This window comes from Mustelus asterias, chromosome 5, assembly GCF_964213995.1.
Source record: "Mustelus asterias chromosome 5, sMusAst1.hap1.1, whole genome shotgun sequence".
In the NCBI taxonomy this organism is placed as follows: Eukaryota; Metazoa; Chordata; class Chondrichthyes; order Carcharhiniformes; family Triakidae; genus Mustelus; species Mustelus asterias.
In genome coordinates, this window is record NC_135805.1 from 111,394,227 (window position 1) to 111,420,602 (window position 26,376).

At 41.0% G+C, this 26,376-nt stretch overlaps 1 protein-coding gene across 2 annotated transcripts in view; it reads left to right on the top strand.

Moving 5' to 3' along the window:
* Nucleotides 1–26,376, top strand: part of LOC144494157 (myelin transcription factor 1-like protein) — a 315,352-nt gene that overhangs the window by 228,133 nt on the left and 60,843 nt on the right. For both annotated transcript variants that reach the window (XM_078213754.1, XM_078213755.1), the window contains exons 13-14: nt 23,851–23,975; nt 25,023–25,091. In XM_078213754.1, the coding sequence (XP_078069880.1) occupies nt 23,851–23,975; nt 25,023–25,091 (194 nt within the window). The remainder of the gene's footprint in view (nt 1–23,850; nt 23,976–25,022; nt 25,092–26,376) is intronic.

Consider the following 26,376-nt stretch of genomic DNA (forward strand, 5'->3'; position numbering starts at 1 on the left):
GGGTCAGTGAAAAGGCCATCAAGCCCGCTAATTGTATGACAGTATGGGCGGAAACCCAATCGAGGTTGGTGGGGTGGGTGAGGTGAAACCTGATAGCCCTCACACCAGGCGGGAATCCCGATTTTTGGCCGGTGCCCCATTCAGACATTGAGATTCCCACTGGTCGCCTGGCGAGATCGGTGAATCTACCCCCCCATGGGTGCGAAGGCTTGTTCACCAATAACGATTAGTGAACAAGTGCATGCTTGCACTTATCTCTGGACAAATGACTGGAGAAGCCCTTTAACACAAGTAAATCTTTACACCTGAACAGAATAAGATGTTCCATACATAGATTGGATTGTCTGGGTTGACCAACGAAGACCAAGTCACAAGAGGATTACCAACAGACATCTTAAGAAGTCTTCCTACCATACTCCTTGAAAGGATTAAAATCACTAAAGTCATTGAATGTAGCCGAGTTCTCCTGTGAATTGAGTACAGCACAAAGTTCCCTGGGAAGCTGCTGCAAATATGTTCTCACGCTTATAGATGGACTGCGCAAGCAAGGTGACCGAAGGACACGGGCAGTGAGAACTCTGATAGCCACAACAGTCGGTGTCATATTTGGATGATGCAGCCATGTAGGCGTGTTTCATTAATGATCCATCATTGTAATTAGACCAGCATATAGCAGCTGTAACTGGTTATCTACATTTATGAAGTTATCAGAACTATTAGTTATAATTGGATATCAATTACTTCAGAGCAAATGTACACCTGTGATTGGTATATGCAAATCACTTGTAAGATAAGCAAAAAATATATCTATCCAGGCCATTTATCACTCAGGAAGTCTGTTCACCACCTTGTGGGAGGCAGACTTCCTCACTATAGCGTGAATAAAGGGTGATTTAAAACTCCCAAGTGTCATCTGGTCTATTGAGGGTGCAAAGTACGTGTTTCATTGAATAGCAGCGAAATTCCATAACACTCCTCATAATTAGAAATATCACTAACTCACTTTCCGCAAGGCATTGGCAGAGGAACATGCCACATCTGTTCATCTCTACTATTCTAATAAAAACACAAAATGTTCTCAAATTTTGCAGTGTTTCTTTACTTTCGAAATTCATTGTTTTCACAAAAAACTTTGTAAAATGGCTGTTTATTTCAACGCGAAACTCAAATGAAACATAAAAGAGGCCTCATAGAAAGGAGTGCTCAATCAGAGATTGTGGGCCGATTCTATATCATAGCTACATGCTATTGCCTCCTTCCTTTTGTACCTCTCACTTGCCTGTGCCGTGACTTGTTGTGGTTATATCATGCTGCATACTAACCACCAATGCAATTAGAAATTTAGGGAATTGAGCTGGCCATTTGACCCATCAAATCCACCTGCCATTTGCTTAACCTTAGCAGTTTTCAGTTTCTTAACATGAATTACCTACTTCCATATTGCTTAATGCCCATACTTTCAAATGCTTTATCTGGCTTTTAAATGCTTCAATTTATTTTGCACCTATTGCCTTCAAGGGTTGTGTTTTCCACATTCTCATAACCCATCGTATGAAGAAGATTTTCTTGGATTAGCTTTTAATTAGTTCAGCTTGAATTCTAATGGTATATCTACTTGTCTTTGTTGCTTCTAGCAGAGGGAAAATTATTCACTATCTACTTAGTTAATTCCCTTCATTTTTTAAACACCTTGCTAAGATTATCTCAAAGCCCCTCCATCTCCAGAGAATTTAATCCCTGTTCACCCACTCTATCATCGCAAATCATTTCCTTTATCTAGATATTATTCTGATAGTCATTGAACTTTATCAAAAGCCATATAACCATCCTAATGTGAGGCATCAGAACTGAAGACAATTAAGGTATATTTAATTCACCTTGAACAATTTTGCAGAACTAGTGATGGTATATTGGCAGCTCATTTTACACTGTGCCATAACTTATTTTCCAAATCCATTCCCCCTTTCATTTTTGGTGTTGTTTCCTAATTTGACCAATTTGCATTGAATTTCTGAGTCCAAAATATTGATGTAAATTAGGAACATTACTGGTCTCAAAACTGAATCATGAGTCACCCCATTCAATTCTGCCCCAATCCCACATTATTATCTAGCTAACTAATTCCCATTGTTTCCAATCCTCCAACTAATTTCTTTTCCATATCCAAGTTCTGCTTTGAATTTCTGGACCATTGGGTTGAAAGCTATGAATAAAGTAGTAGGTCCCCAGGTGAAAATTTACAAAATGAATTTTGGAAGCCCAAAGTACACAATATCTTGAAGTCTACCACAGTCGACTTGAGTTGTCGTTTCCTCAAGGTCATCATTTATGACAGAGCACACAGGAAGACATAAGATACAGCAATAATCATGGGTGACTTTAATCTATATGTAGATTGGGCAAATCAAATTGGCAAAGGTAGCCTGAAAAATGAGTTGAGAGAGTGTTTTAAGGGCAATTTCTTAGCGCAATACTTTCCAGAGCCAATCAGAGAGCAGGCTGTCCTAGACCTGGTTATGTGCAATGATACATGATTAATCAATGACCTCATGGTAAAGGAGCCTTGAGGTGATCTCAATCATGTCATAATGGAATTCCAAGTTAAGTTTGAAAGGGAGAAGTGTGGGTGTATGACCAGTGTCTTAAACCTAAATAAAGCTGATTATGAAGGCAGTGCCGGCTAAGGTGAAGTGGGAAACTAGTTTAAAAGTTAGGACCATAGAGTTGCAGTGGCAGACACTTAAGGAGATATTTAATAACAGAATCACAGAATACTACAGTGCAGAAGAGGCCCTTCGGCTCATCGAGTCTGCATTGATGCGTGAAAGGCCCTGACCTGCCTACCTAATCCCACTTGCTAGCACGTGGCCAATAGCCTTCAATGTTATGGCGTGCCAAGTACTCATCCAGGTACTTTTTAAAAGATGTGAGGCACCACGCCTCCATCACCCTCCCAGGCAGCACATTCCAGATCGTCACCACCCTCTGAGTAAATAAGTTTTTCCTCAAATCCCCCCTAAACCTCCCACCCCTCACTTTTAACTTGTTCCCCTCGTAACTGACCCATCAACTAAGAGGAACAGCTGCTCCCTTTCCACCCTGTCCATGCCCCTCATAATCTTGAACACCTCAATCAGGTCGCCCCTCAGTCTTCACTGCTCCAACAAAAACAACCCAAGCCTATCCAACCTCTCTTCATAACTTAAATGTTCCATCCCAGGCAGCATCCTGGTAAATCTCCTCTGCACCCTCTCCAGTGTGTTCACATCCTTCCTATAATGTGGTGACCAGAACTGCACACAGTATTCCAACTGTGGCCTCACCAAAGTTCTACACAACTCCATCATGACCTCTCTGCTTTTGTAATCTATACCCCGATTGATAAAGACAGTGTGCCGTATGCCTTTTTCACCACCCTAATTACCTGTCTTTTCGCCTTCAGAGATCTGTGGGTAAACACATCAAGGTCCCTTTGTTCTTCGGAATTTCCCAGTGTCAGACCTTTCATAGTATACTTCCTTGTCAAATTACTCCTTCCAAAGTGCATCACCTCACACTTTTCAGGGTTAAATTCCATCTGCCACTTATCTGCCCATCTGACTATCTCGTCTATATCTTCTTGTAACCCAAGACACTCAACCTCACTGTTAGCCACATGGCCAATCTTTGTGTCATTGGCAAACTTACTGATCCTACCCCCCACATAGTCATTTATGTCATTTATATAAATGGTGAATAATAGGGGGCCCAGCACGGGTCCCTGTGGTATGCCACTGGTCACTAACCTCCAGTCAATAAAGCAGCCATCTGTCACCACCTTCTGTCTCCTACCGCTAAGCCAATTATGAATCCACCTTGTCAAATCACCCTGTATCCCATGCGCATTAGCTTTCTTAATAAGTCTCCCATGTGGGACTTTGTCAAAGGCTTTGCTGAAATCCATGTAAATTATATCAACCGCACTACCCTCATCCACACACTTGGTTACATGTTTAAAAAATTCAATCAAATTTGTTAGGCATGACCTCCTTCTGACAAAACCATGCTGACTATCCCTGATCAAACCTTGCCTCTCCAATTGGAGATAGATTCTCTCCTTCAGAATCTTCTCCAGTAGTTTCCCAACCACAGACGTGAGACTCACTGATCTATAGTTCCCTGGCTTGTTTCTACAACCTTTCTTAAATAGTGGGACCACATTAGCTGTTCTCCAGTCCTCTGGCATCTCCCCAGTGGCCAGGGAGGAATTAAAAATTTGGGTCAGAGCCCCTGCAATTTCCTCCCTTGCCTCCCACAACAGCGTGGGACACAATTCATCCGGACCTAGAGATCTGTCCACTTTTAAGCCCACCAATACCTTGTCACTCCCTATGATAATTTTCTCTAGAGCCTCACAGTCTCTCTTCCATAACTACCTCCTCATTCTCATGGGTGAAGACAGATGTGAAATATTTGTTTAACACACTACCAACGTCCTCTGCCTCCACCCACAGATTTCTCCCTTGGTCCCTAATGGGCCCTACTCTTTCCCTGGTTATCCTCTTCCCATTAATATACTTACAAAATATCTTAGGATTTTCCCTACTTTTACCAGCCAGAGTTTTCTCATATCCCTTCTTTGCTCTCCTAATTGATTTCTTAAGCTCCATCCTGCACTTTCTGTACTCCACTATGCCTCCACAGATTTACTCCCTTTATACTTGTTAAAAGCCTCTCTTTTCCTTCTCATTGTATCCTGAATGTCTCTGGTCATCCATGGTTCTCTGGGTTTGTTACACCTTCCTATTACCCTAGAGAGAACACTCAGAAAATATTTATTACAGTGAGAAAGATACATCATCTGTGGTTAAATAAGGAAGTTTAGTATTATATTAAAATGAAAGAAACGTTATACAAATCTGCAAAGATTAGTGATAGGTTGGAGGATTGGACAGATTGTAAAAACCAGCAAAAAATGACTTAAAATGTGATAGAGGCAAAAAGAAGAGTATGAAAGAAAGCTAGCTCATAATATAAAAATGTATAATAAGAATTTCTACAAGTATTTGAACAAGAAAAGAATAAGTAAAGCTAGTGTTTGTCTTCCAGGCTGCAAAATTAATAATAGAAAACAAAAAAATGACAGACGTATTGAGCAGATATTTTGTGTCTGTCTTCAATTTAGCAGATTTTAACACTTCCCAAAGTTATCACCAGGGAAGAAGTGCTGGGAAAACTATTAGACCAAAATGCTGACAAATCCCCAGGACCAGATGGATTGCATTCTGGGCTCTTAAAAGAAATGGCGGCGGAGATAGAAGATGCATTGGTCCACTTTTTCCAAAATTCCTTAGATTCTGGAATGGTGCAAGCGAATTAGAAAATAGCAAATATAACACCTTCAATAATGGAAAGAGGCAGAAAGCAATAAGCTGTAGGCCAGTTAGCCTAAGGTCTGTCATATGGAAAATGCTAGAATCCATTACCAAGGAGGTTATAGTAGGAAACTTAGAAAATCACATGCGATCAGCCAGAGTCAATATGGCTTTATGAAAAGAAAATCATGTTCAACTAATCTACTAAGAGTTTTTTTGGGCAAGTAACTTTCAAGATGGTAAAGGAGAATTGGTAAATGTGATGTACTTGGATTTCCAAAAGGCATTTAATAAAATGCCACATCAAAGGCCACATCGCATACAAGATAAGCGAACATGGTGTAGTGGGTAACATATTAGCCTGGATGAAAGATTGGTTAGCCAAGAGGAAGCAAACAGTAGGGTTAAATGAGTCTTTTTTTGGATTGGCAGTTGTAACTAGTGGAGTGCCACATGGGTCAGTGCTGGATCCTCCACTTTTTACAATCTATGTTAATGATTTGGATGAAGGGATTGAATGTATGGTAGCGAAATTTGCTGATGGCACCAAGATAGGTGGGAAAGTAAGTTGTCAAGAGGAAATAGAGTCTACAAAAGGTAGTTTAAGTGAGTGGGAAAAAAATGGCAGATCGAGTACGACGTGGGTATAAATGTGAAATTCTTCACTTTAGCAGGAAGAATGGAAAAGCAGTATACAATCTAAATGGAGAAAGATTGTAGAACTTGGTGGTACAGAAGGATCTAGGTGTTTTAGTTCCTGAATCAATTAGCATGACTAGTGTGTTGATTAGGAAGGCAAATGAAATGTTGGCATGCATTGCAAAAGGAATGGAATATAAAAGGCGGAAAGTTTTACTGTAGCTGTACAGGGCCTTGGTGAGACCATATCTGGGAGTACTGTGTACAGTTTTGGTCTCTTTTTGGGAAGAAAAAGTTATAACTACTTTAGAAGGTTCACTCTACTCATTCCTAGGATGAAGGGCTTACCTTAGATTGAACAGGTTGGGCCCATAGCCTTTGGAATTTAGAAGAATGAACAGTGATATTGTTAAGTCATATAAGATCTTGCGGGGATTTGATAGGGTCGATACCTGGAGCTTGTTTCCTCTTGTGGGAGAGACAAAAACTCGGGACATAGTTTAAAAATAAGAGGTCTCCATTTTAAGACAAACACTCGGAGAATTTCTTTTCTCCCAGAAGTTTGTTAATCTGTGGATTTCTGTTCCTCAGAAAGTAGTTGAGGCTGTGGCTGGGATTTTTCTGTCCTGCCATCATTTTTGATTTGATTTGATTTGATTTGATGTATTATTGATGTATTATTGTCACATATAGTAGTATACATATAGTAGTATACTATAGTAGTATACAGTGAAAAGAATTGTTTCCAAAACAAGAAAAGCATACAGTCCATAGAGTACTTAGGGGAGAAGGAAACGAGACAGTGCAGAATGTAGTGTTATAGTCATAGCTAGGGTGTAGAGAAAGATCACCTTAGTGTGAGATAGGTCCATTCAACCCTGATGGCAGCAGGGATGAAGCTGTCTTTGAATCAGTTGGTGGAACCCACCGAGGGGAATGTGGCGGGCCAGCCAAAAGTCGTCGATTGCTGGTAGGACTGGAAGATTCCAGCGGCGGCTGGTGCCAGAACACCCCGGCCTCGGTCTTTAAATTTATTCAAGACAGAGTTAGATAGATTTTTGATAGACAAGGAGTCAAGAGTTAGGGGGTAGACAGGAAAATAGAGCTGAGACCACAACCAGATCAGCCATAATCCTATTGAAGGGTTTGAAGAGGCCAAATGGCCTTCTCCGGTTCCTAAGTCTTATGATCCTATCATGGATAATGGCAAAGCAAAATCTTTCTTGTCAAAATTTCTATCAATCCCTATTTATTAAGTTGCTGTTTTATGGGTGATCCTCAACTTCATTCCTAAAAACATATTTCATTATTTTACATGAAATACAAGTATGACTAATGAGTCTGTCATTGCCTCAGTCTGTTTTATCACCTTTTTTGAATACGTGGTCTATATTAGACTCTTTCCAGTTCACTGCTACCACCCCAATACCCAATCTTTCTCAGTGTGCTGTCTTTCTCAGCATTCTGGGTTAAATATCATCCAACTCCTTTTCAAATTATCTTTCTTTTTTTCACCTCCTTTATAGTAGGGTACGTTGAGAAGGGTGCATTGTTCATTTATTAAGGGGATAATCACTCAGAATATTTACCACTTTAAGCTGATCTTAAGTTTTTAACATATTTGCATCCTTTAATGCTCTAACTCCTTTCAAAAAGACCTTTTGCTATTGTAGTACTGAAAGATTTTAACACATTCATGTTTCGCCTTATGACGATCCTTTTATAAAGTCCCACCTTGCCCCTCTGATCAATGTTTTGGCATTTTTCTGCATGTTCTTGTATCACTCTGATGAACATGGTTCCTCAGCAGTGAACAACGGGAAACCTTGTTGACAATGGCGGGAATGTCTCAGCCACCGCAAAACACGCCCCAGGGCTGGCAGAAAATCCCACTCCATTTATTTTTAATTTTCCAGAGTCACATTTGCTTACTTTGCTCACCTTAAACAAGTCTTTGTCTTATATGCTCTGGATATTTACTCTGGGCAGCACGGTGGCACAGTGGTTAGCACTGCGGCTTCACAGCGCCAAGACCCAGGTTTGATTCCGGTTTGGGTCACTGTCTGTGTGGAGTCTGCATATTCTCTCCGTGTCTGCGTGGGTTTCCTACTTGTGCATTAATAAATAAACTTTAACTTTAAATTATTTTTTTTAATGGGGTTCAATTCGCCATCTGCAGAAATACTGACAAGCAACTTCCTTCAGTTCAGTACTTGGTAGAACAGAATCGCATGTCACCTTGTACTTCATCATTTTGCGATCACTGTTCTCCAAGAGTGCTATGATTTCCATTTCTTATATGTTTTCTAGGTCATTTACAAATACTAGGTCAGGCTGAACATTACCATCCCATTTCCTGGTGAGTCATGAAGCAGTCATACATTACATTTAGCAACACTCCTGTGAACCACTTACTTAGCTTTTCTAAATTTATGTGGGTTGATTGAAGTCTCACTTAAAATAACTTCTCTGTGATTATGCACCCTTCTTTATTTCTTCATAGAGCAAACTGTTTTTGCTCTAGTAGACCTATACCAGAATTTTACCATCCTGCCCGCCAAGGGAATCGGAGCGGGCGAGGGGTGGACCATGGGAAGGTCAGCTGACCTCGGGCGGTGCCACTATGGTGGCACAGTGATTAGCACTGCTGCCTCACATCCAGGGACCCGGGTTCAATTCTAGCCTCGGGTGACTGTGTGGAGTTTGCACATTTTCCCCGTGGGCTCCCTCCTGGTGCTCCGGTTTCCTCCCACATTTCAAAGATATGCAGGTTAGGTTGATTGGCCATGCTAAATTTCCACTTAGTGTCAGGGGTGATTAGCAGGGTAAATACGTGGGGTTGCGAGTTAGGGCCTGGGTGAGATTGTTGTTGGTGCAAGCTCAATGGGCCGAATGGCCTCCTTCTGCACTGTAGGGAATCTATGATTCTATGATTTTACGGTTTCCAGATGAGTATGGCTGTAAAATCCCACCACTGGTGTCTATAGCATTTACTCAGTGTTAGCTTTGATCTTTATATGTTAGCGATTTTTATCCACTGTACTTCTTCATGTTGTTTTCTCACTCTCAGATAATGAATTTAATTTCCCTCTTAATTGTTCCTGACATATATGGCTACAATACCTTTTCTCCTGTTCACTTTGACCAATTTATAACCCTGAGTATTAAGTTTGTATCCTTTCTCCGGATTGAACCACATTTATGCACAGATGCTGTTTTGCAGTTTGGATTAAACAGTTTTTCATCCACCTTCAACATTGATTGATATCAATGTCTTTTGATCATTTATACATTTCCAGGAATCCTCCAGAGAAGCATCATGCTTGCCCATGGTAGAATTGTGCATACTTAAAGCAATTTTTTTTTTTCCAATCCTGTTAAATACTATGGAAAATCTATGAGGCCAACCTAATCCAATGAAAATGCTGTTGTACTCAATTGGAACCTTGTGGAAAATGTACAAAATAATATTGATTTTACATTAGTTTAATGGAACTCATGAAGTTCTGTGGCTTGGACTACTTAGCTGGGTGTTCCATGCATTCATTAATATTAAACACAAAATGGGACCTATCAAGCGACTAGTTCAGTTTTAATCAATTCTATGTCCTGGATTCAGTTTCAACACTTAAAAGATTTCAAGTAAATATAAATAAACTGGACATCAGTTAAGATATTTTGTGAATAAAAACTAAATTTTCAGCATGGTCCCTATGGTAAAATGATCCACAGTTGGTTCGAGTGTTAAGGATCCTATTTAGCGGCAGTTTGACAAGGTGAGACTCTTGGTCATTCATGAACTTGGATGCAGAAGGACAAGGCCATTACACAATCGTAGATAGTGGCCTGTACTTATGATGGCACATTGCACACACTGCACCGTTATGCCTCAAATAGTCAGAATATCATACAGCCACTGGTTTATAGATGTAACAGCAATGTTAAAGTTGGGATTATGGAGACACGGCTGCAGCAGTACTGGGGTATTCAGTATTTAGGAGGAACAGACAAAAAGGTAAAGGTACTGGGGTTGCATTGCTGGTTAAAGAGGAAATTTACACCATACTGAGGAAGGATATTAGCTCGGACAATGTGGAATCTGTAGGAGTGGAGCTGAGAAACACTAAGTTAATGGGAGATTATACAGACCCCCAAACTGTAGCGGTGATGCTGGCAATGACATTAAACAGGAAATTAGAGATGCTTGCGATAAAGGAATATCTGTAATTATAGGTGATTTAATCTGCAAATAGGATGAGCAAATCAAACTGGTAACCATAATGTAGAGGAGGAATTCCCGGAGTGTGTAGGGGATGGTGTTCTGGACCAATACATTGAGGGACCAACTAGAGAACAAGCCATTCTAGAGTGGACATTGTGTAACGAGAAAGGAATAATTGGCAATCTAGTTGTGCAGCCCCCTTGGGGATGAGCAATCATAACGTGATAGAATTCTTCACAAGATGGAGAGTGATGTGGTTGATTCAGAGACTAGGGTCTTGAATCTAAATCAAGGAAACGATGGTGGTATGAGGCATGAGTTGTTTATGATAAATTGGGGAACATTACTTAATGGGATGACAGTGGATAGGCAATGGCAAACATTCAAAGAGCAAATTGCGTGAATTGCAAAAATTGTTCATTCCTGTCTGATGCAAAAGTAAAATAGGAAAAGTGGCCATGGCTCATAAGAGAAATTGGAGATAGTATTAGATCCAAGGAAGTGGCATACTAATCAGCCAGAAAAAGAGCAGACCTGAGGGTTGGGTGCAGTTTACAATCTGGCAAAGGAGGATAAAAGGATCGATTAAGAAGGAAAAAGTAGAGTGTGAAGGTAAGCTAGTAGACAACATAAAAACTGACTGTAAATTCTTCTATAAGTTTGTGAAGAGAAAAAGATTAGTGAAGACAAATGTAGGTTCCTTATAGTCAGAAACAGCAGAATTTATAATGGGGAACAAAGAAGTGATTGACCAACTAAACAAATACTTTGGCTCTGTCTTCACAAAGGAACATACAAATAACATACCAGAAATGTTGAGGAAAGTGAGAGGGAGGAACTAAACGAAATCAGTATTAGTAGGGAAATGGTGTTGGGGAAATTGATGGGATTGAAGACCAATAAACCCCCAGGACCTGATAATCTACATCCCAGAGTAATTAAAGAAGTGGTCCTAGAAATGCTGGATGCATTGATGGCCATCTTTCAAGATTCTATCGATTCTGGAACAGTCCTTATGGATTGGAGGGTAGCTAATATAACCCCACTATTTAAAAAGGGAGGTGGAGAGAAAAAAGGAAATTATAAAAGATTTAATAGCAGAGCACTTGGAAAACGGTGGCAGGATCAGCCTGACAAATCTACTGCAATTTTTTGAGGATGTAACTAGTAGAGTTGTTAAGGGAGAATGAATGGATGTAGTTTATTTGGACTTTCAGAAGACTTTTGACAAGGTCCCGCATAAGAGATTAGCATGTAAAATTAGAGCACATGGGATTGGGTGTAGTGTATCGAGATGGGTAGAAAACTGGTTGGCAGACAGAAAACAAATACTAGGAATAAATGGGTCATTTTCCAAGTGGCAGACAGTGAATGACTAGTGGGGTATCATAGGGATCAGTGCTGGGGCCACAGCTATTCACAATATATTAATGATTTAGATGAGGGAACTAAATGTAATATCTCCAAATTTGCAGATGATACCAAGCTGGGTGGGAGGGTGAGCTGTGAGGAGGATGCATAGATGTTTCAGTATGACTTGGAAAAGTTGATTATGTGGGCAAAGCATGGCAGATTCAGTATAATGTGGATAAATGTGAAGTTATCCACTTTGGTAGCAAAAAAGGGAAGGCAGATTATTATTTGAATGGTCACAGATTAAGGGAGGGAATGTGCAACGAGATCTGGATGTCCTTGTACACCAACCGCTGAAAGTAAGCATGCAGGTGGTGAATAAGGCAAATGGTATGTTGGCCTTCATAGCAAAACCATTTGAGTACAGGAGCAGGAATGTCTTGCTGTAGTAATACAGGACCTTAGTGAGACAATCCCTAGAATATTGCGTGCAGTTTTGATCTCCTTATCTGAGGAAAGATGTTCTTGCTATAGAGGGAGTGCAGCGAAGGATTACCAGACTGATTCCTGGGATGGTGGACTGACATTTGAGGAGAGATTGAGTCGGTTAATATCATATTTGCTGGAGTTCAGAAGAATGAGGGGGGGAATCTCATAGAAACCCATAAAATTGAACCAAGACTGGACAGGACAGATGAAGGAAGGAGGTTCCTGATGATAGGGGAGTCCAGAACCATGGGGTCAGAGTATGAGGAAACATGGTAAACCATTTAGGACTGAGATTAGGAGACATTTCTTCACCCAAAGAGTGGTGAACCTGTGGAATTCTCTATCACAGAAAGCAGTTGAGGCCAAAACATTGATGAAGTTAGATATAGCTCTTGGGGCTAAAGGGTTCAAAGAATATTGGGGGGGGGGTGGTGGAAACGGGAGCAGGTTACTGAGCTGGATGATCAGCCATGATCATAATGAATGATGGAGCAGGCTTTAAGGGAAAAATGGCTTACTCCTGCTCTTATTTTCTATGTATCTATGGAACAGTAACATCCAGAGGCACAGGAAGGGCTGAAGATAATTTTTCCAATTTTTTTTCAGCTCTTAAAGTGGAACTGATTTGTCATGATTTTAAAACTAATTGATCCTTGAATACCTAGCTTGCATATTAACCAAATGAGGAACATAGTTGATGGAATTACCAGAGTAGTCAAAATCTCAGCCATACACGCCTAAAATCGAGGCATGGGAGTGGAGGGAGAAATTGCTACTCTGAGTGACATTATTTGTTCTTGAGAAATTTTAAATACCTGATGTAACCTCTGAAATTATCGTGTCATCTAATTCAGTTTGTTACAGATATAAACAGTTATAAACTGCGTGCAAAATCATATTTGACTTTTGGTTTCCTACGTAAGTCATATTCTTTGCTGCTGGTAAAGGAATATTCAGAGATCATTTGTCTAATTCCAACAGAATGGAACTGTCTCATGACATTGCAGTAGATTGACTTTCAAGTTGTTGCTTTATCAATTGTGTCAATTTGGATCTTTTGAGATGTAAGGCTCACTTTATGGCTTTTCTGATCGATATTTGGTGATTGAAGGCTGCAATGTTAAAAGTCTAGATATAAGTCTGAAGCTGCATACCAGCAATGCAAATCAATCTTGTAGAGAACAATGGAAATGGAGGAGGCCATTCAAACCTGTTGTACCATTCAAACGATTATGGTTGACCATCTACTTCCATTTTGCCAATCAGCAGCCAGATTTTCACTGCATTTCACTTTATTTTCCATTGAGATTCATAGAACTATTGTTCATATGGTCAATGGAGACTCATTTCCTCAACTCACTCTCACTTTTATTTGGTTAGGAAATAAATATCTTCGCAATATTTCCCAAGTCAGTGGAAAACTGGCTCCATGAAAAATGGACTGCCATTTCGCCATGAGCCTGTTCTGCATTGCTGGTGTAAACCAATTTCAGCCCTGATCTTAATTTCAGTTCCACTTCTCAGACACTTTGAAGTCTTGCTTTTATTTAGAAAAAAGATTTAGATTTTCCTAGAATATGCTTTCCATCATGGAATTTGGAGTACTGAAGGTACTCCAGCTCATTATATATATCACCTCATCGCTGGAGAAGTTCTTTATACTCATGTGTCTTCCAAGTTTCACTTTTAGGAATATGCAGTGCTGTCTGCCTCAACCACTCCCTGTGGCGAAACATTCCATGCTCCAACAACCATTTGTATAAAGAAATTTCTAATATATGCTAAGACATGTGGGTCTCCTGTGAGGAAGGTAATGAGCCTTCAGGGGCCCTGAGAATGAAGCAATCTGGTTTTGAATAAAAATAGATACAATAGGACATGGACAAAGCAGTGTGGATTTCATTCTGTCGGATTACCAAATCAAGTTTTATTTAGAGCAAGTGATTGAGTAGAACTTTTGTGGTAGAGCTTCAAAGTTCATGAAGCGTAATATCCTATGCATAGCCTGATAAAGATCTTGCATGGTGGTTTTATTTCTCAGCCATGTTATTTTATCTATTTTATAAAAAAGGCATGTGTGGTGCAAGGATCAAGCAGAGAAAAAAAAGGGTGAATTGAGGGAGGGATCAAAACAAAATCAGTGGGCGGAATTCTCCCATCCTGGGACTAAGTCCCGTGGTGGAGCGGGAACATGGAGGGTGGAATTTTCCCGTCCCGCCCGCCACGGGAATCATAGCGGGCGGGGGGTCCAGACCATGCGAAGGTTCATTGCCCTCGGGCAGGATTTTCTGGTTTTAGGGCAAATGCGGCCGGAAAATCCCGCCCAGAGTGTTTCCTGTTGCAGAAGCCATCAAATCTTCTGGCCCGAACCTTATTATTTTTGCAACTGGGTATTTTGTGACGTATTCAATGGCGGGGAAGGACTAATAGCGTGTAGTCTGCCATCATGTCCAGGTGCCATATTGAAAAGGCGGCCAACATCACTGACCCACTATTGAAGAAAGAAGGTGAATCTCCTGAACATGAAGGTGGACCTCCGGGTGCACTCTGAGGCTGGAAGATGGACCCCCTCCAAGACACCGAGTCTGGAAGGTCCACATACAGATGCTGCCCCCTACCCACTGCCATGGTGTTCCAGGGTCCAGGGTTACTGGCGTCCTCCTTCCTGCACTCTGGAGGCAGCCCCAGGCATTGTTCAGGTGAGTCCAAATATCTGCACGCCATTTTCACCAGACGTGTTTTGCTCTGGCGTGTTTTCTCACTGGCATCATGGAGAATCGGGCGTGTGTGGTCAGGCCTTCATCTGCATCCCATTGGCAGGGTGCAAATGATTTTCATGCCGGCCTCCAGCGGGTTTGCTGATCTGCCATGATGGGCACCAGCAGTAGATCCCACGAGAAAATTATGCCGGCGTGACTCTGATTTTTGGGTCTCCCACCAAATTCTCCCCCTCCACCACCACACCCCCCCCCCAGCCCCCCTGCCCAGCCTGCCTTTGAAGCCACCGGCAGGAGGCTTGGAGGAATTTCACTGAGAATTTCCTTCCACAGTGTCCACATCAAGTCCAAATGCTGAAAATCTAATAGGAAGGAAAATGTCCACCCCTATCTGGGACATTTATACTCTCTGCTCTGGATCTGCATTAAAATGTTTTGAGCATTTTCTAGAGGGCTCTGGCCCTCGAGTAGAATGGTAAGTTGAGATGTATATGCTACTCTTTCACTCTTTGCTAAGTAGGTATCTGACTCAGTTTCTGATTAATCTGTAGTGCTTTAAAGAATGCAGTAAGGAAAGTACTTACTTCCATTTTATTGTCTAGTTCAATTAGTTTGAGGGACATTAACTTAATTATAGTTATCACAGATTTGCATAAACATGGTTATCAATAAATCTTCTCACATGCACAAAAGGCTGAGGCCACAATTTTACTGCAGTTATTATTTTCAGCACAAGAACACTCTCAGAACACTAAATTAACCCTATGGCCCCTGATTACTAGCTGGGTGCCCCTTGCTTTTGTGGGTTAGAACCAGGTAGGACATGAATTGACTCATTCCACATAGTACCTGAATAACTGGGAGAGAGCAATGACTTGATGCCAATCAGTTTTGTCTGGATTCAACCTCTGGTCTCAGAGGTGAGAGGGAAGATGGCTAACCCACTGCAAAATTCAATTGATATTTATGTTAGCTGATAAAAATGTGTACAATTTTCAGCTTGAACCATAAAAGAGGGTCAAATAAATAATAACAAAATAGAGAACAGGATAACTTATTTTCCAAAGAAAATATCTGGTCTAATCACCCTTCACTCATTAGATTTGTACCTTATCAGGCAACGTATGTATGTTCCATATGGGAATTTTACAAGCATGACTGAAATGTTCCACAGGTATTTGCTGAGAATTACCTTGGTGTTTCTCCCGTTAGATCGGTGTAACTTCAGCAGAGATACAGATATAGTGAATGTATGGTGGTGCGCAAGGGGCAGCTCGGTGACACAGTGGTTAGCACTGCTGTCTCACAGCTCCAGGGACCCAGATTCACTTCCCGCCTTAGGTCACTGTCTGTGCGGCATCTGCACATTCTCCCCGTGTCTGCATGGGTTTCCTCCAGGTGCTCCGGTTTCCTCCCACAGTCCGAAAGATGTGCTGGTTAGGTGCATTGGCCATGCTAAATTCTCCCTCAGTGTACCCGAACAGGCGCCGGAGTGTGACGACTGGGGAATTTTCACAGTAACTTCATTGCAGTGTTAATGTAAGCCTACCTGTAACACTAATAAATAAAAAAGAGTTGTTCCATTGACTAGAAGTTCCCAGTAACTGGAAAATGCTATGTTCTGATATTTTCAACTCCTATTATCTTAATCCCTAACCAAACAAACCATAGCAATTTTATTTCTTATCTTCTACAATCAGTTGTTTGGTTTTAGTCGTGTGTCTTACTGTCCTTGATTATAAACATTAAATGAAATACAGTTTGCCTAAAAATATTTATTTTCCAAACTTGTCATCAATTCTTCCTGAGATTATCTTGAATTTGTGCCCTTTCCTTTACCAACTCCATTGCTGAATTATTTGCTGTGCATCATTGTTGAAGCTTAAACTATTTTTAAAGGGAATTAGGGAGTTGGTTGAAAAGGAGAGCTATTAATGGGAGCAAACATGAGAGTGGCCATGAACTAAAAGGCTCATAGAATCTTGCAGCCCAGAATGACACCATTCGACCAATAGTGCCTCTGCTAACTTGGGAAAGAGCTACCCAATTAGTTTTATTTGTAGTTTTAATGTGTTGCGTATTCAGTCATTTTTACTCAGACAGGCTGCCCCACCATCTTCTTCCCCCAATCATTATAGAATCATAGAATCGCTACAGTGCAGAAGGAGGCCATTCGGCCGATCGAGCCTGCACCAACAATAATCCCACCCTGGCCCTATCTCTGTAACCGCATGTATTTACCCTGCCAATCCCCATGATACTAAGGGGCAATTTAACATGTCCAATCAACCTAACCCGCACATCTTTGGAGTGTGGGAGGAAACCGGAGCACCCGGAGGAAACTCATGCTGACACAGGGAGAATGTGCAAACTCCACACAGACAGTGACCCGAGGCCGGAATTGAACCTGGGTCCCTGGCACTGTGAGACAGCAGTGCTAGTAACTATGCTGCCCCCAATGTAACAATGAATTAGGCAGGGTATTTACTTTCGAACCAGTGAAGTTGAGTTTTTGTTGTGTTTTTGGTAAAATCACAAAGGTGCATTGTTGTCATGGATTTTGTGCTATGTGCTGGATTGAAGCTGGTTTAAGGTATGGATAATTAATGCTTGACCTGCAGATAGGATCCTGACACCTGTGGTGCACAAAAGGAGCCTACAGCTCTACCTTATATAATAAGCCTTGTGGGGTATAGCGCAAGATGGCTTGTTTGCACAGAACACTTTTTTAACTGGTTGTATTTCTTGCTTAAAGCTAGAAGATGAAGGACCGTTTAAATGTCAATATTATAGAAAATGCAGTTGCCTTTGTGCCATGCTCCGAATCTTTTAGCAGCAAATGTTCATTTATGGTCCGGTAAAATTGCTGAAGAAAGGAGTGAGTATTCCGTGAGCTCCATCGATGACCACGCCACAGATGTGAATATATCGATATGTACCAGGTGGCATAAGACCTGCAAAAATAGAATTGTTTTGTATTAGAATCAGAGGTGCACTGAAAAGTGCATCATTTGGATCCTCTCTGTTAACTAAATCATCTGGTTTAACTGCTGACGGTTGCCAGCAATGACACAATAAAGAAGCTTAATTAATTGCCCTCCATAAATTGGAGTGCCTTATAATCCGTGAGGTCTAACTGCCCTCAAACATGTTTCAAAACCCAGTCAATCAGCATGCTATATTTTCAAGCGTGACAACAATACAAATGTTACAGGGCTCAATGTTTACACTGCCCATGTTCAAATTGCAAGTTTCAACCATTGTCACATTGCAAGACTTTTATTTTATTACGCTACGAAGATAAAAGTTAGAATTTTATGCAGCATATGCAAAGTTAACAAATGCTAAGCTCTAGGTATGAATTGGATACTGTGCGAGAAACGTGCAAAGGAGAGGGCATCTGAGGTCTCATCTTGTCCTTCTATCTGTCTACCTGTATGTATATGGTGTAAGGAAAAAGGGATGTCCTTTAGTGCTTAAGCAATAAAGGATAAATGAAGGGTGTGCTGGTGGAATTAAAGTTGAAAATGTATTTATTTGTGTCACAAGTAGGCTTACATTAACACTGTAATAAAGTTACTGTGAAAATTCCCCAGTCGCCACACTCCAACGCCTGTTCAGGTACACTGAGGGAGAATTTAGCATGGCCAGTGCACCTAGCCAGCATGTCCTTCAGACTGTGGGAGGAAACCGGAGCACCCAGAGGAAACCCACGCAGATACAGGGAGAATATGCAAACTCTGCATAGACAATTGGCCCAAGCCAGGAATCGAACCTGGCTCCTGGCGCTGTGATGCAGCAGTGCTGACCACTGTGCCACCATAGAATTAGATATAAAGGAATGACAGGCGGCTCATTAGGTGCATAAATACCACCATAAGTAGTTGAACTGAATGGCCTCTTACTGTGCTTATAAACTCAATAGAAACCAACTTCATGAAGTGCAGGCAGAAAATTGCAAACAAAACATACAACCTCCATGGGGAAGTGAAATAATACCAATGCATTTCATATGTAGATAATCAACTGTAATTTAATAATAAGTCTGAAATTACTATAAATGAGTCCAGAGATACTGACTAATTTTCACCCCGAAGTCGATTCCAGGAATGTGTGATTCCATGAGCCAGCCTGTGTTTGTTTTCAGTTTATCTTCTGTGACATTAAATCAAACATTAATACAGTAATATTACAGTAATAAAGCTATGCAAATGTCAGGAGTGGGTTTCATACAGAAATAATAATTTTATACAGTTTTAGTTACTTTATTCCCCATTGTTTCCTCTCTATTATATTAGTTCAAGCATACTTTTATTTCTATCTATTTTTTGTATCTTTCCTGTGGATTAAATCTGTCATCTACTTTATGAATGTCAAGCTCTGTAATTATTCTTCCACCTCATTGATTAAGTCTATGATTTTCTCCTTTCAATTATTTACCAATCATTTTATGCAAAACCTTTTTTTCCCAATTTAATTTTAACCCAAGTATATTCCTCCAAAAAAGAAAAATCTCCAGTGTTACAGCTGTCCTGACAGGTAATCATACACCCCAGGGTACAAATGTTATTTTTATAATATTTGACTGGCAAACAGTGAGTCAGCTGACTGGTAGAATTGCATTGCAAGAATGGCTGATGGTATCAGAGCCAATTCTAAAGGATAAATGTGTTTTTTTTTTCCTGTGTTTACAATGTTATAAATGCTAACACGCAAAGAAAAAATGTTTATCCTTTAGAATTAGCTCTGATACTATCATCTTTTCTTTTAATACAATTCCACCAATCAGCTGACTCCCTGTTTTTCAATCACACTGCACTCTCGTGCCCCTAATACTTCCAGAAGTTATCACTGGTGTAGTTAAACTCTGACATACTGAGGCAGGAGTATTCCCAATTGAAGTGTTGGTGGAGCTGCACAGTGGTAAATGTTGCTAAACTCATGCCTCCCCACTCTCGATAATGATTCGTCTTAACAGGTTCACACTCAGCTGCAGCTTAAACCAACAGCAGAAACAATTCATAGTTCAATAGCACCTAATAGCTTACCAAGACACATCACAAATGCATGATCAAACAAAGATTGACATGGAGCCAAATAGAAAGAGATATTACGACAGATAACAAAAAACTTGATCAAGAGTTTCCTTTTAATTGTCTTAAAGAGAGGGAATTCCAGAGCTTAGGAGGGGTGCCCAGTATACCGCCTTCCTGGCCATTCCCACCCCCCCAAACTGCCCCCATAATATGGAAGGTAGGCAAACATCGAAATGAGCAGCCCACACACCACTTTTAAATAAATAATTAGTGGTCACTTGTGTTTGTTACCAAGCTAGTTGACCCGTATATTAGGCTGCCCACATTCCAACAAGATTGTTGTGGATAAGCAAGCTGGAGTGAGTAGGCCGCTTTTTAAATAGGAATTATGAAAAGGTGCGATGGAAGGGGGCAACATCTTTTGGGGGAGGGGGGTGGATTGCCCTGTGCACATCGGTGGCACCTTCTCCAGGATGTGCCTCCCTGCCTGGCCTCTAAAATCCACCACATTCACCCTCCTCTCTAGCGATCCATTGCTATTCTTCCAAGAGCCTGCTTTCAATCCCAATAGCACTCACTGTTGAGTTCCGGCAATGCTGGGACTGCTCGGGCTGCCCGGCCTACCAGATTGGCCAGCAGGTCTTGAGGGCAATTCATCCTCCCACTGAGGGGCGGATCTCCCGTGCTCTGGCTAGAAATTTCCAGCCCTCCCTACTGTAGGTACCCCCACTGGCAGGGCCAGCGAGCCATTGAAACCTCCATTCACACCTGCAGGACTGGAAGATCTTGCCAGTGCGAAGGGCTGGAAAATTACGGCATCTGTCTGCTTAGCCCGCCAGCAGCATCTTATGGCTGTGGCACGGCCTTTCTTCAGGTGTGTTCAGTAAGAAGTCTCACAACACTAGGTTAAAGTCCAACAGGTTTATTTGGTATCATGAGCTTCATGGTTCAATAGCACCTAACAGCATACCAAACAAAGATTGACACAGAGCCAAATAGAAAGAGATATTATGACAGGTAACTAAAAATGCGATCAAGAGTTTCCGTTTAATTGTCTGAAAGAAAGAGAGGGAATTCCAGAGCTTAGGAGAAGTGCCCAATCTACTTGATGGAGGAGCAGCGCTCCAAAAGCTCATAATACCAAATAAACCTGTTGGACTTCAACCTGGTGTTATGAGACTTCTTACTGTGTTTACCTCAGTCCAATGCCAGCATCTCCACTTCAGGTGTGTTAGCTGCCAGTTCACTCTTGCAATGGTGGAGGAAAGCAGTGTGCACCCTCCCCCGCACCACATCCCATCCCCGACACACACACAAACAGTCACTCTCACACTCACTCTCACTCACTCACTCTATCACTCTCACTCACTCAGTCTCTCACTCACTCATTCATTGACTCACTAACTCACTCACTCATTCTCTCTCTCACTCACTCACTCTTAAATCCAGTCTCTGGAGTGAATTTGGTGGCTTTTCAACCATGTGTTGCTTCTCTACAAAAACTGATACTTTAGCTGCTCCTCGCAGGAGCTATCCAAAGGACAGCTGTCAGATTCCTCTCTAAGAAGTTTAACAACACCAGGTTAAAGTCCAACAGGTTTATTTGGTAGCAAAAGCCACACCTTTTTTTTTTAAAGTCCAACAGGTTTATTTGGTAGCAAAAGCCACACAAGCTTTCGAAGCTCTAAGCCCCTTCTTCAGGTGAGTGGGAATTCTGTTCACAAACAGAGCTTATAAAGACACAGACTCAATTTACATGAATAATGGTTGGAATGCGAATACTTACAACTAATCAAGTCTTTAAGAAACAAAAGAATGGGAGTGGAGAGAGCATCAAGACAGGCTAAAAAGATGTGTATTGTCTCCAGACAAGACAGCCAGTGAAACTCTGCAGGTCCACGCAACTGTGGGAGTTACAAATAGTGTGACATGAACCCAATATCCCGGTTGAGGCCGTCCGCGTGTGTGCGGAACTTGGCTATCAGTTTCTGCTCAGCGACTCTGCGCTGTCGTGTGTCGCGAAGGCCGCCTTGGAGAACGCTTACCCGAATATCAGAGGCCGAATGCCCGTGACCGCTGAAGTGCTCCCCAACATGAAGAGAACAGTCTTGCCTGGTGATTGTCGAGCGGTGTTCATTCATCCGTTGTCGCAGCGTCTGCATAGTTTCCCCAATGTACCATGCCTCGGGATTCCTCTCTAACAGCCATCCGCTTACCCCACTCCTCCCCACAGTCACAGCATCATTGGAGAAGATCTGCCTTTTCCCTACAGGTGTACCACTCAATGTTATCATTACAGAGGAGGAGATACAGTAGCACAGCAAATCAGCAAGTATGAAGCTCATCAGTTATTAATTAGCCCCCTTCTGCCCCCGCCACCTCACCCTGCCCAATGACAAAGGCTCCATATCTACTCTCAGTTATGCTGCTGCTCTTCATTGACACATTTAGTTATATTTCCCCAGGCTCTACAGAATTTGATTGACAGAGCAGGTAGTGAGGATCCTGGGCCTGGGGGTGGGGGTGGGGTTCATTCTATTCACCACCCACACAAAGTTTCTGTGAGATTTTTTGCACATTCTGCCAAGACCACAATAAAAATCCTGTGGTGATTTCTTGACATTTGGTTTCCCAGTTGACAGTCAGTGTGTTTACAAGAGTTTCAAGGAAGAACATATTGGGACTCAGATTTCTGGAATTTTTGTATTATTTTATATTATTTGCAGTCTGGGACTTCACTTGAGTGTTTAGTATTTTATGTGGATATACCCCTTTAAGTAATGCTAGTTTTGCACTTACCCCGGCCTGGCAGAAGATGATGCAAAAACTATGCAGGGAAATAGGGTGGAACAGTGGCACAATGGTTAGCACTGCTGCCTCACAGCATCAGGGACCCTGGTTCGATTCCCGGCTTGGGTGACTGTTTGTACAGGGTCTGCACATTCTCCCCGTGCCTGTGTCAGTTTCCTCCGGGTGCTCTGGTTTCCTCCCACAATCCAAAAGTTGTGCTGGTTAGGTGCATTGGCCATGCTAAATTTTCCCTCAGTGTACCTGAACAGGCGCTGGAGTATGGCAGCGAAAGGATTTTCACAGTAACTTCATGCAGTGTTAATGTAAGCTTACTTGTGACATTAATAAATAAACTTCATGCATACGTGAAATTCATGCAGAGTATTTTGAAAATGAATGAACTAATACTGTGCTTTTTATTTTTAATGAAGTCAAAAAAACTAATCATCTCATGTATAATTAGTAGATCTGGTATATTTTTTGCCGACAGTGTACAAACTCTCATATTACATTTTTTCCACTTTCTTCAATAATATGTTTCCTGCAGCCAGCCATCCGTATCAGCGTAAACTTGCTAAATTTCTTCAGAAAGCCAGTGAGGAAGACCTGCCTCATGTTGGATCTAAGTAGCTGCTGTTGACGTTACTAATGTTGGTAAAGGTGCTGCAGCAGCTATTGGCTACCAGCAGGATTGAGAATGAACACTTCAATTGTTTCCTTTCTGGGCCAGAGAGGCTGATTGGCATTGCCTTAATGCATGTCGTTAAAAATGTGCTCACACTTTTAATTCTCAAACTTACCTTTCTGTGGCAAGCTTAATGGACAATCAAAGTGCAAATCCAGCAAAATTCTTAAAAATAATGAGGAGGCTAAGGGCAAGATGGTGTTTGCACAAAGCGAACAACATAAATCGACTAGTGAGTTCTGGAAATTAGCAAATCCAGGCATATGGCTCAATTCATATTTGTACATCAACAATGCTTTGCATCATTACACATCATTATTTTTCCAGCAAGATCCAGCCCAGAACGTTGAAACTTTTCTATAGAGCTGCTTCTCCCAGGAGATTGCATGGCTCCAGTCGTAGGAGAGGGAAGGGGTGGAATAGGTCAGAAGTGTCTAGTCATGATGCTCCAGTCATCGTAAATGTGAGGCAGACGTGTTAAAGCAGAACTTTCCCTGCTCATTGTGTGTTCTTCAGCAACGATGCAAACATAAAAATCAAATAACGCTGACACGTTTTCCTATAGCCAGAAGACATGGATCCATTTCAGGAAAGCCTGGAAGAACGGAGGTATCCTGGTGAGGTCACAATACCAAGTCCCAAACCTAAATATGGACAATGCAAGGACATCAGCAAAAAAGATCTCATAACGTAAGCAGGCAGAATAGTGTCAGCTCTTTCTTGACTTGTATTTGCTAAATCTTTTCAGTTGAATAAACTCTTTACCTGTGTATTTTCTTGGCATGCAACGCAATGTGCAACATGTTCTTTTTAATGTTCATTTCCCAAAACTTTCTTGCCAGATAATGTTTCTTAATCTTAATGCAATGTAATTAAAGTAAGTAAAGTGTCATTTACGTAATTGCTTCATTTTTTCAAGCTTTTTTTTAGGATGCTTTAGCAAGCCATTGCAGACAGTGAAGCTAAACTGGAAACAATGAAATATCAAACAAAAAAGTTTTCTAAAAACATAATTACTATTTTTGGCTGTTTTCTTGTTTGGTGACAGATGTCCAACACCAGGGTGTGATGGGAGTGGTCATGTCACGGGTAATTACGCCTCACATAGAAGGTGTGACTTCCTTTTTCATGGTGGATACTGTCTTTTCAATTTATTGTTTTCAGCTTACCTGAACAATGCTGTCAAGTGAATTGCAAAAAACTACCCTTGCACGTTAACCCTTTGACAATAGAATTTCCTTGACAGAATGCAGCATGTTTGTCACAGAAATCTGTACAATAATCAGTAAACGTTTGGGGCTGAAAAGTAAGAATACTGTAGAAGCAGAAATTATATTTCTTTATTGTCAGTACTTCATGCGTAAATTGTAAGCATTTCCCTTTGGAAATACGACACAAATGTTAAGTTACACAGATTAGTTGTCCTGAATTTGTAGCCATTGTTTCATAGAGATTTGATATAGAATGTTAATGCCTTTTAAAAGTTATTTATTGTAAAATACGTCCACTCAAAGGAACAAGTGCATTGTTTTAACAGATAGATTCCATGGTGAATATGGGTCACGATAAGCAAAATATTACTTAAATATTCAGAGGGTTAACTATTGGCATGAATCAATCAGCAATTCAGCAGTGAAACCATTGCTTCTCTGCTATTGTCAGATTGTGTCATATATGTGTATGAAAGTTTGGATGGAATTGGCATGAGTTGACTTTTCTGCCTTGCGTATCTTGCAGTCTGTCCGGCTGTCCTTTGGCTGACAAAAGTATTCGAAGTATGATGGCCACCAGCTCACAAGAACTCAAGTAAGACTCAAATTACATTAATGCACGAATGAAGACTTCATTTTGTCATTACCCTTATTCTTTTGTTAAAATTGAGTTTTGCTTCAAGTAATAATTGACATAGCAAAAATGAATCCTGCAGCCAAAGCAAACACAGGGGGCAGCACGGTGGCACAGTGGCTAGCACTGCTTCCTCACAGTGCCAGGGACTCGGGTTCAATTCCAGCCTTGAGTAACTGTCTGTGTGGAGTTTGCCCATTCTCCCCGTGTCTGCATGGGTTTCCTCCAGGTGCTCCGGTTTCCTCCCACTCCAAAGATGTGCAGATTAGGTGGATCGACGATGCTAGATTTTCCCTATGTCAGGGGGATTAGCAGGGTAAATACATGGGGATATGGGGATAGGGCCCGGGTGGGATTGTTGTTGGTGCAGGCTCGATAAGCTGAATGGCATTGTAGGAAATTCTATGAAACAAACACTGGAACACAAATATAATGTATTGGCTTTGCTGACCTCTGCATTCATCCATTCCTCATTGCTTCTTTTGGAGATGACCTCTGCACATTTCTACCCAAGTAACTTTGGTTTTCTTTCAAGTACGTTGTGTAGCAACCTGACTAAATATTTGTGTACTGCACTGTGTTAGTTGTCTCTGTTTACAAATGTCATAATTCAGCATTGGTAGAGTCATGGGATCCCTCATAAGAGTGAGAGTTTGTTGGGCTTGAAGTATTCACCCTGATTTATAATACTCCAGCAACAGAATAATTGCAACATCAATGTGTCTTTCTCTTTTGGGTTTGACAATTCCACAAAGGTTCTGTTTTGGTCACTAGCAGTATTGTTATTATAAACATGTATAAAGCTGACCTACTTCCTCAACTGACTGGAAAGAGACAGCGTCATGAGAGTAACTGGCAAAGAGAGAAAGGGAAGGTGGGCAGGGGGGTTAATTCCATCAAACTGTTTCATTACAACTTATATTGCCATGCACTTATTTAATTTAAGAAATAAATATTATTGATTATTAGGCAATTTAAATGAAGTACGTCTACTGGAAGCTCCACAAAAAACATATATGTTAATTAGGACACTTTTATTTCAGTTAAAATCTTTAAATGTTCATCCAATTTTTAAGAATGTTCTTACTATTCAGATATGTAAAACAAAAAGTGTAATTTTGTCACAGATAAATCTTATGTGTCAAAGGTTAACATTGTATATGGCACTTTTTATTTATGACTGTTATATATATTTGAGTATCATTTTTAGAAGCTATAAAAATAATTCAGCTTCCAAATTGACAGT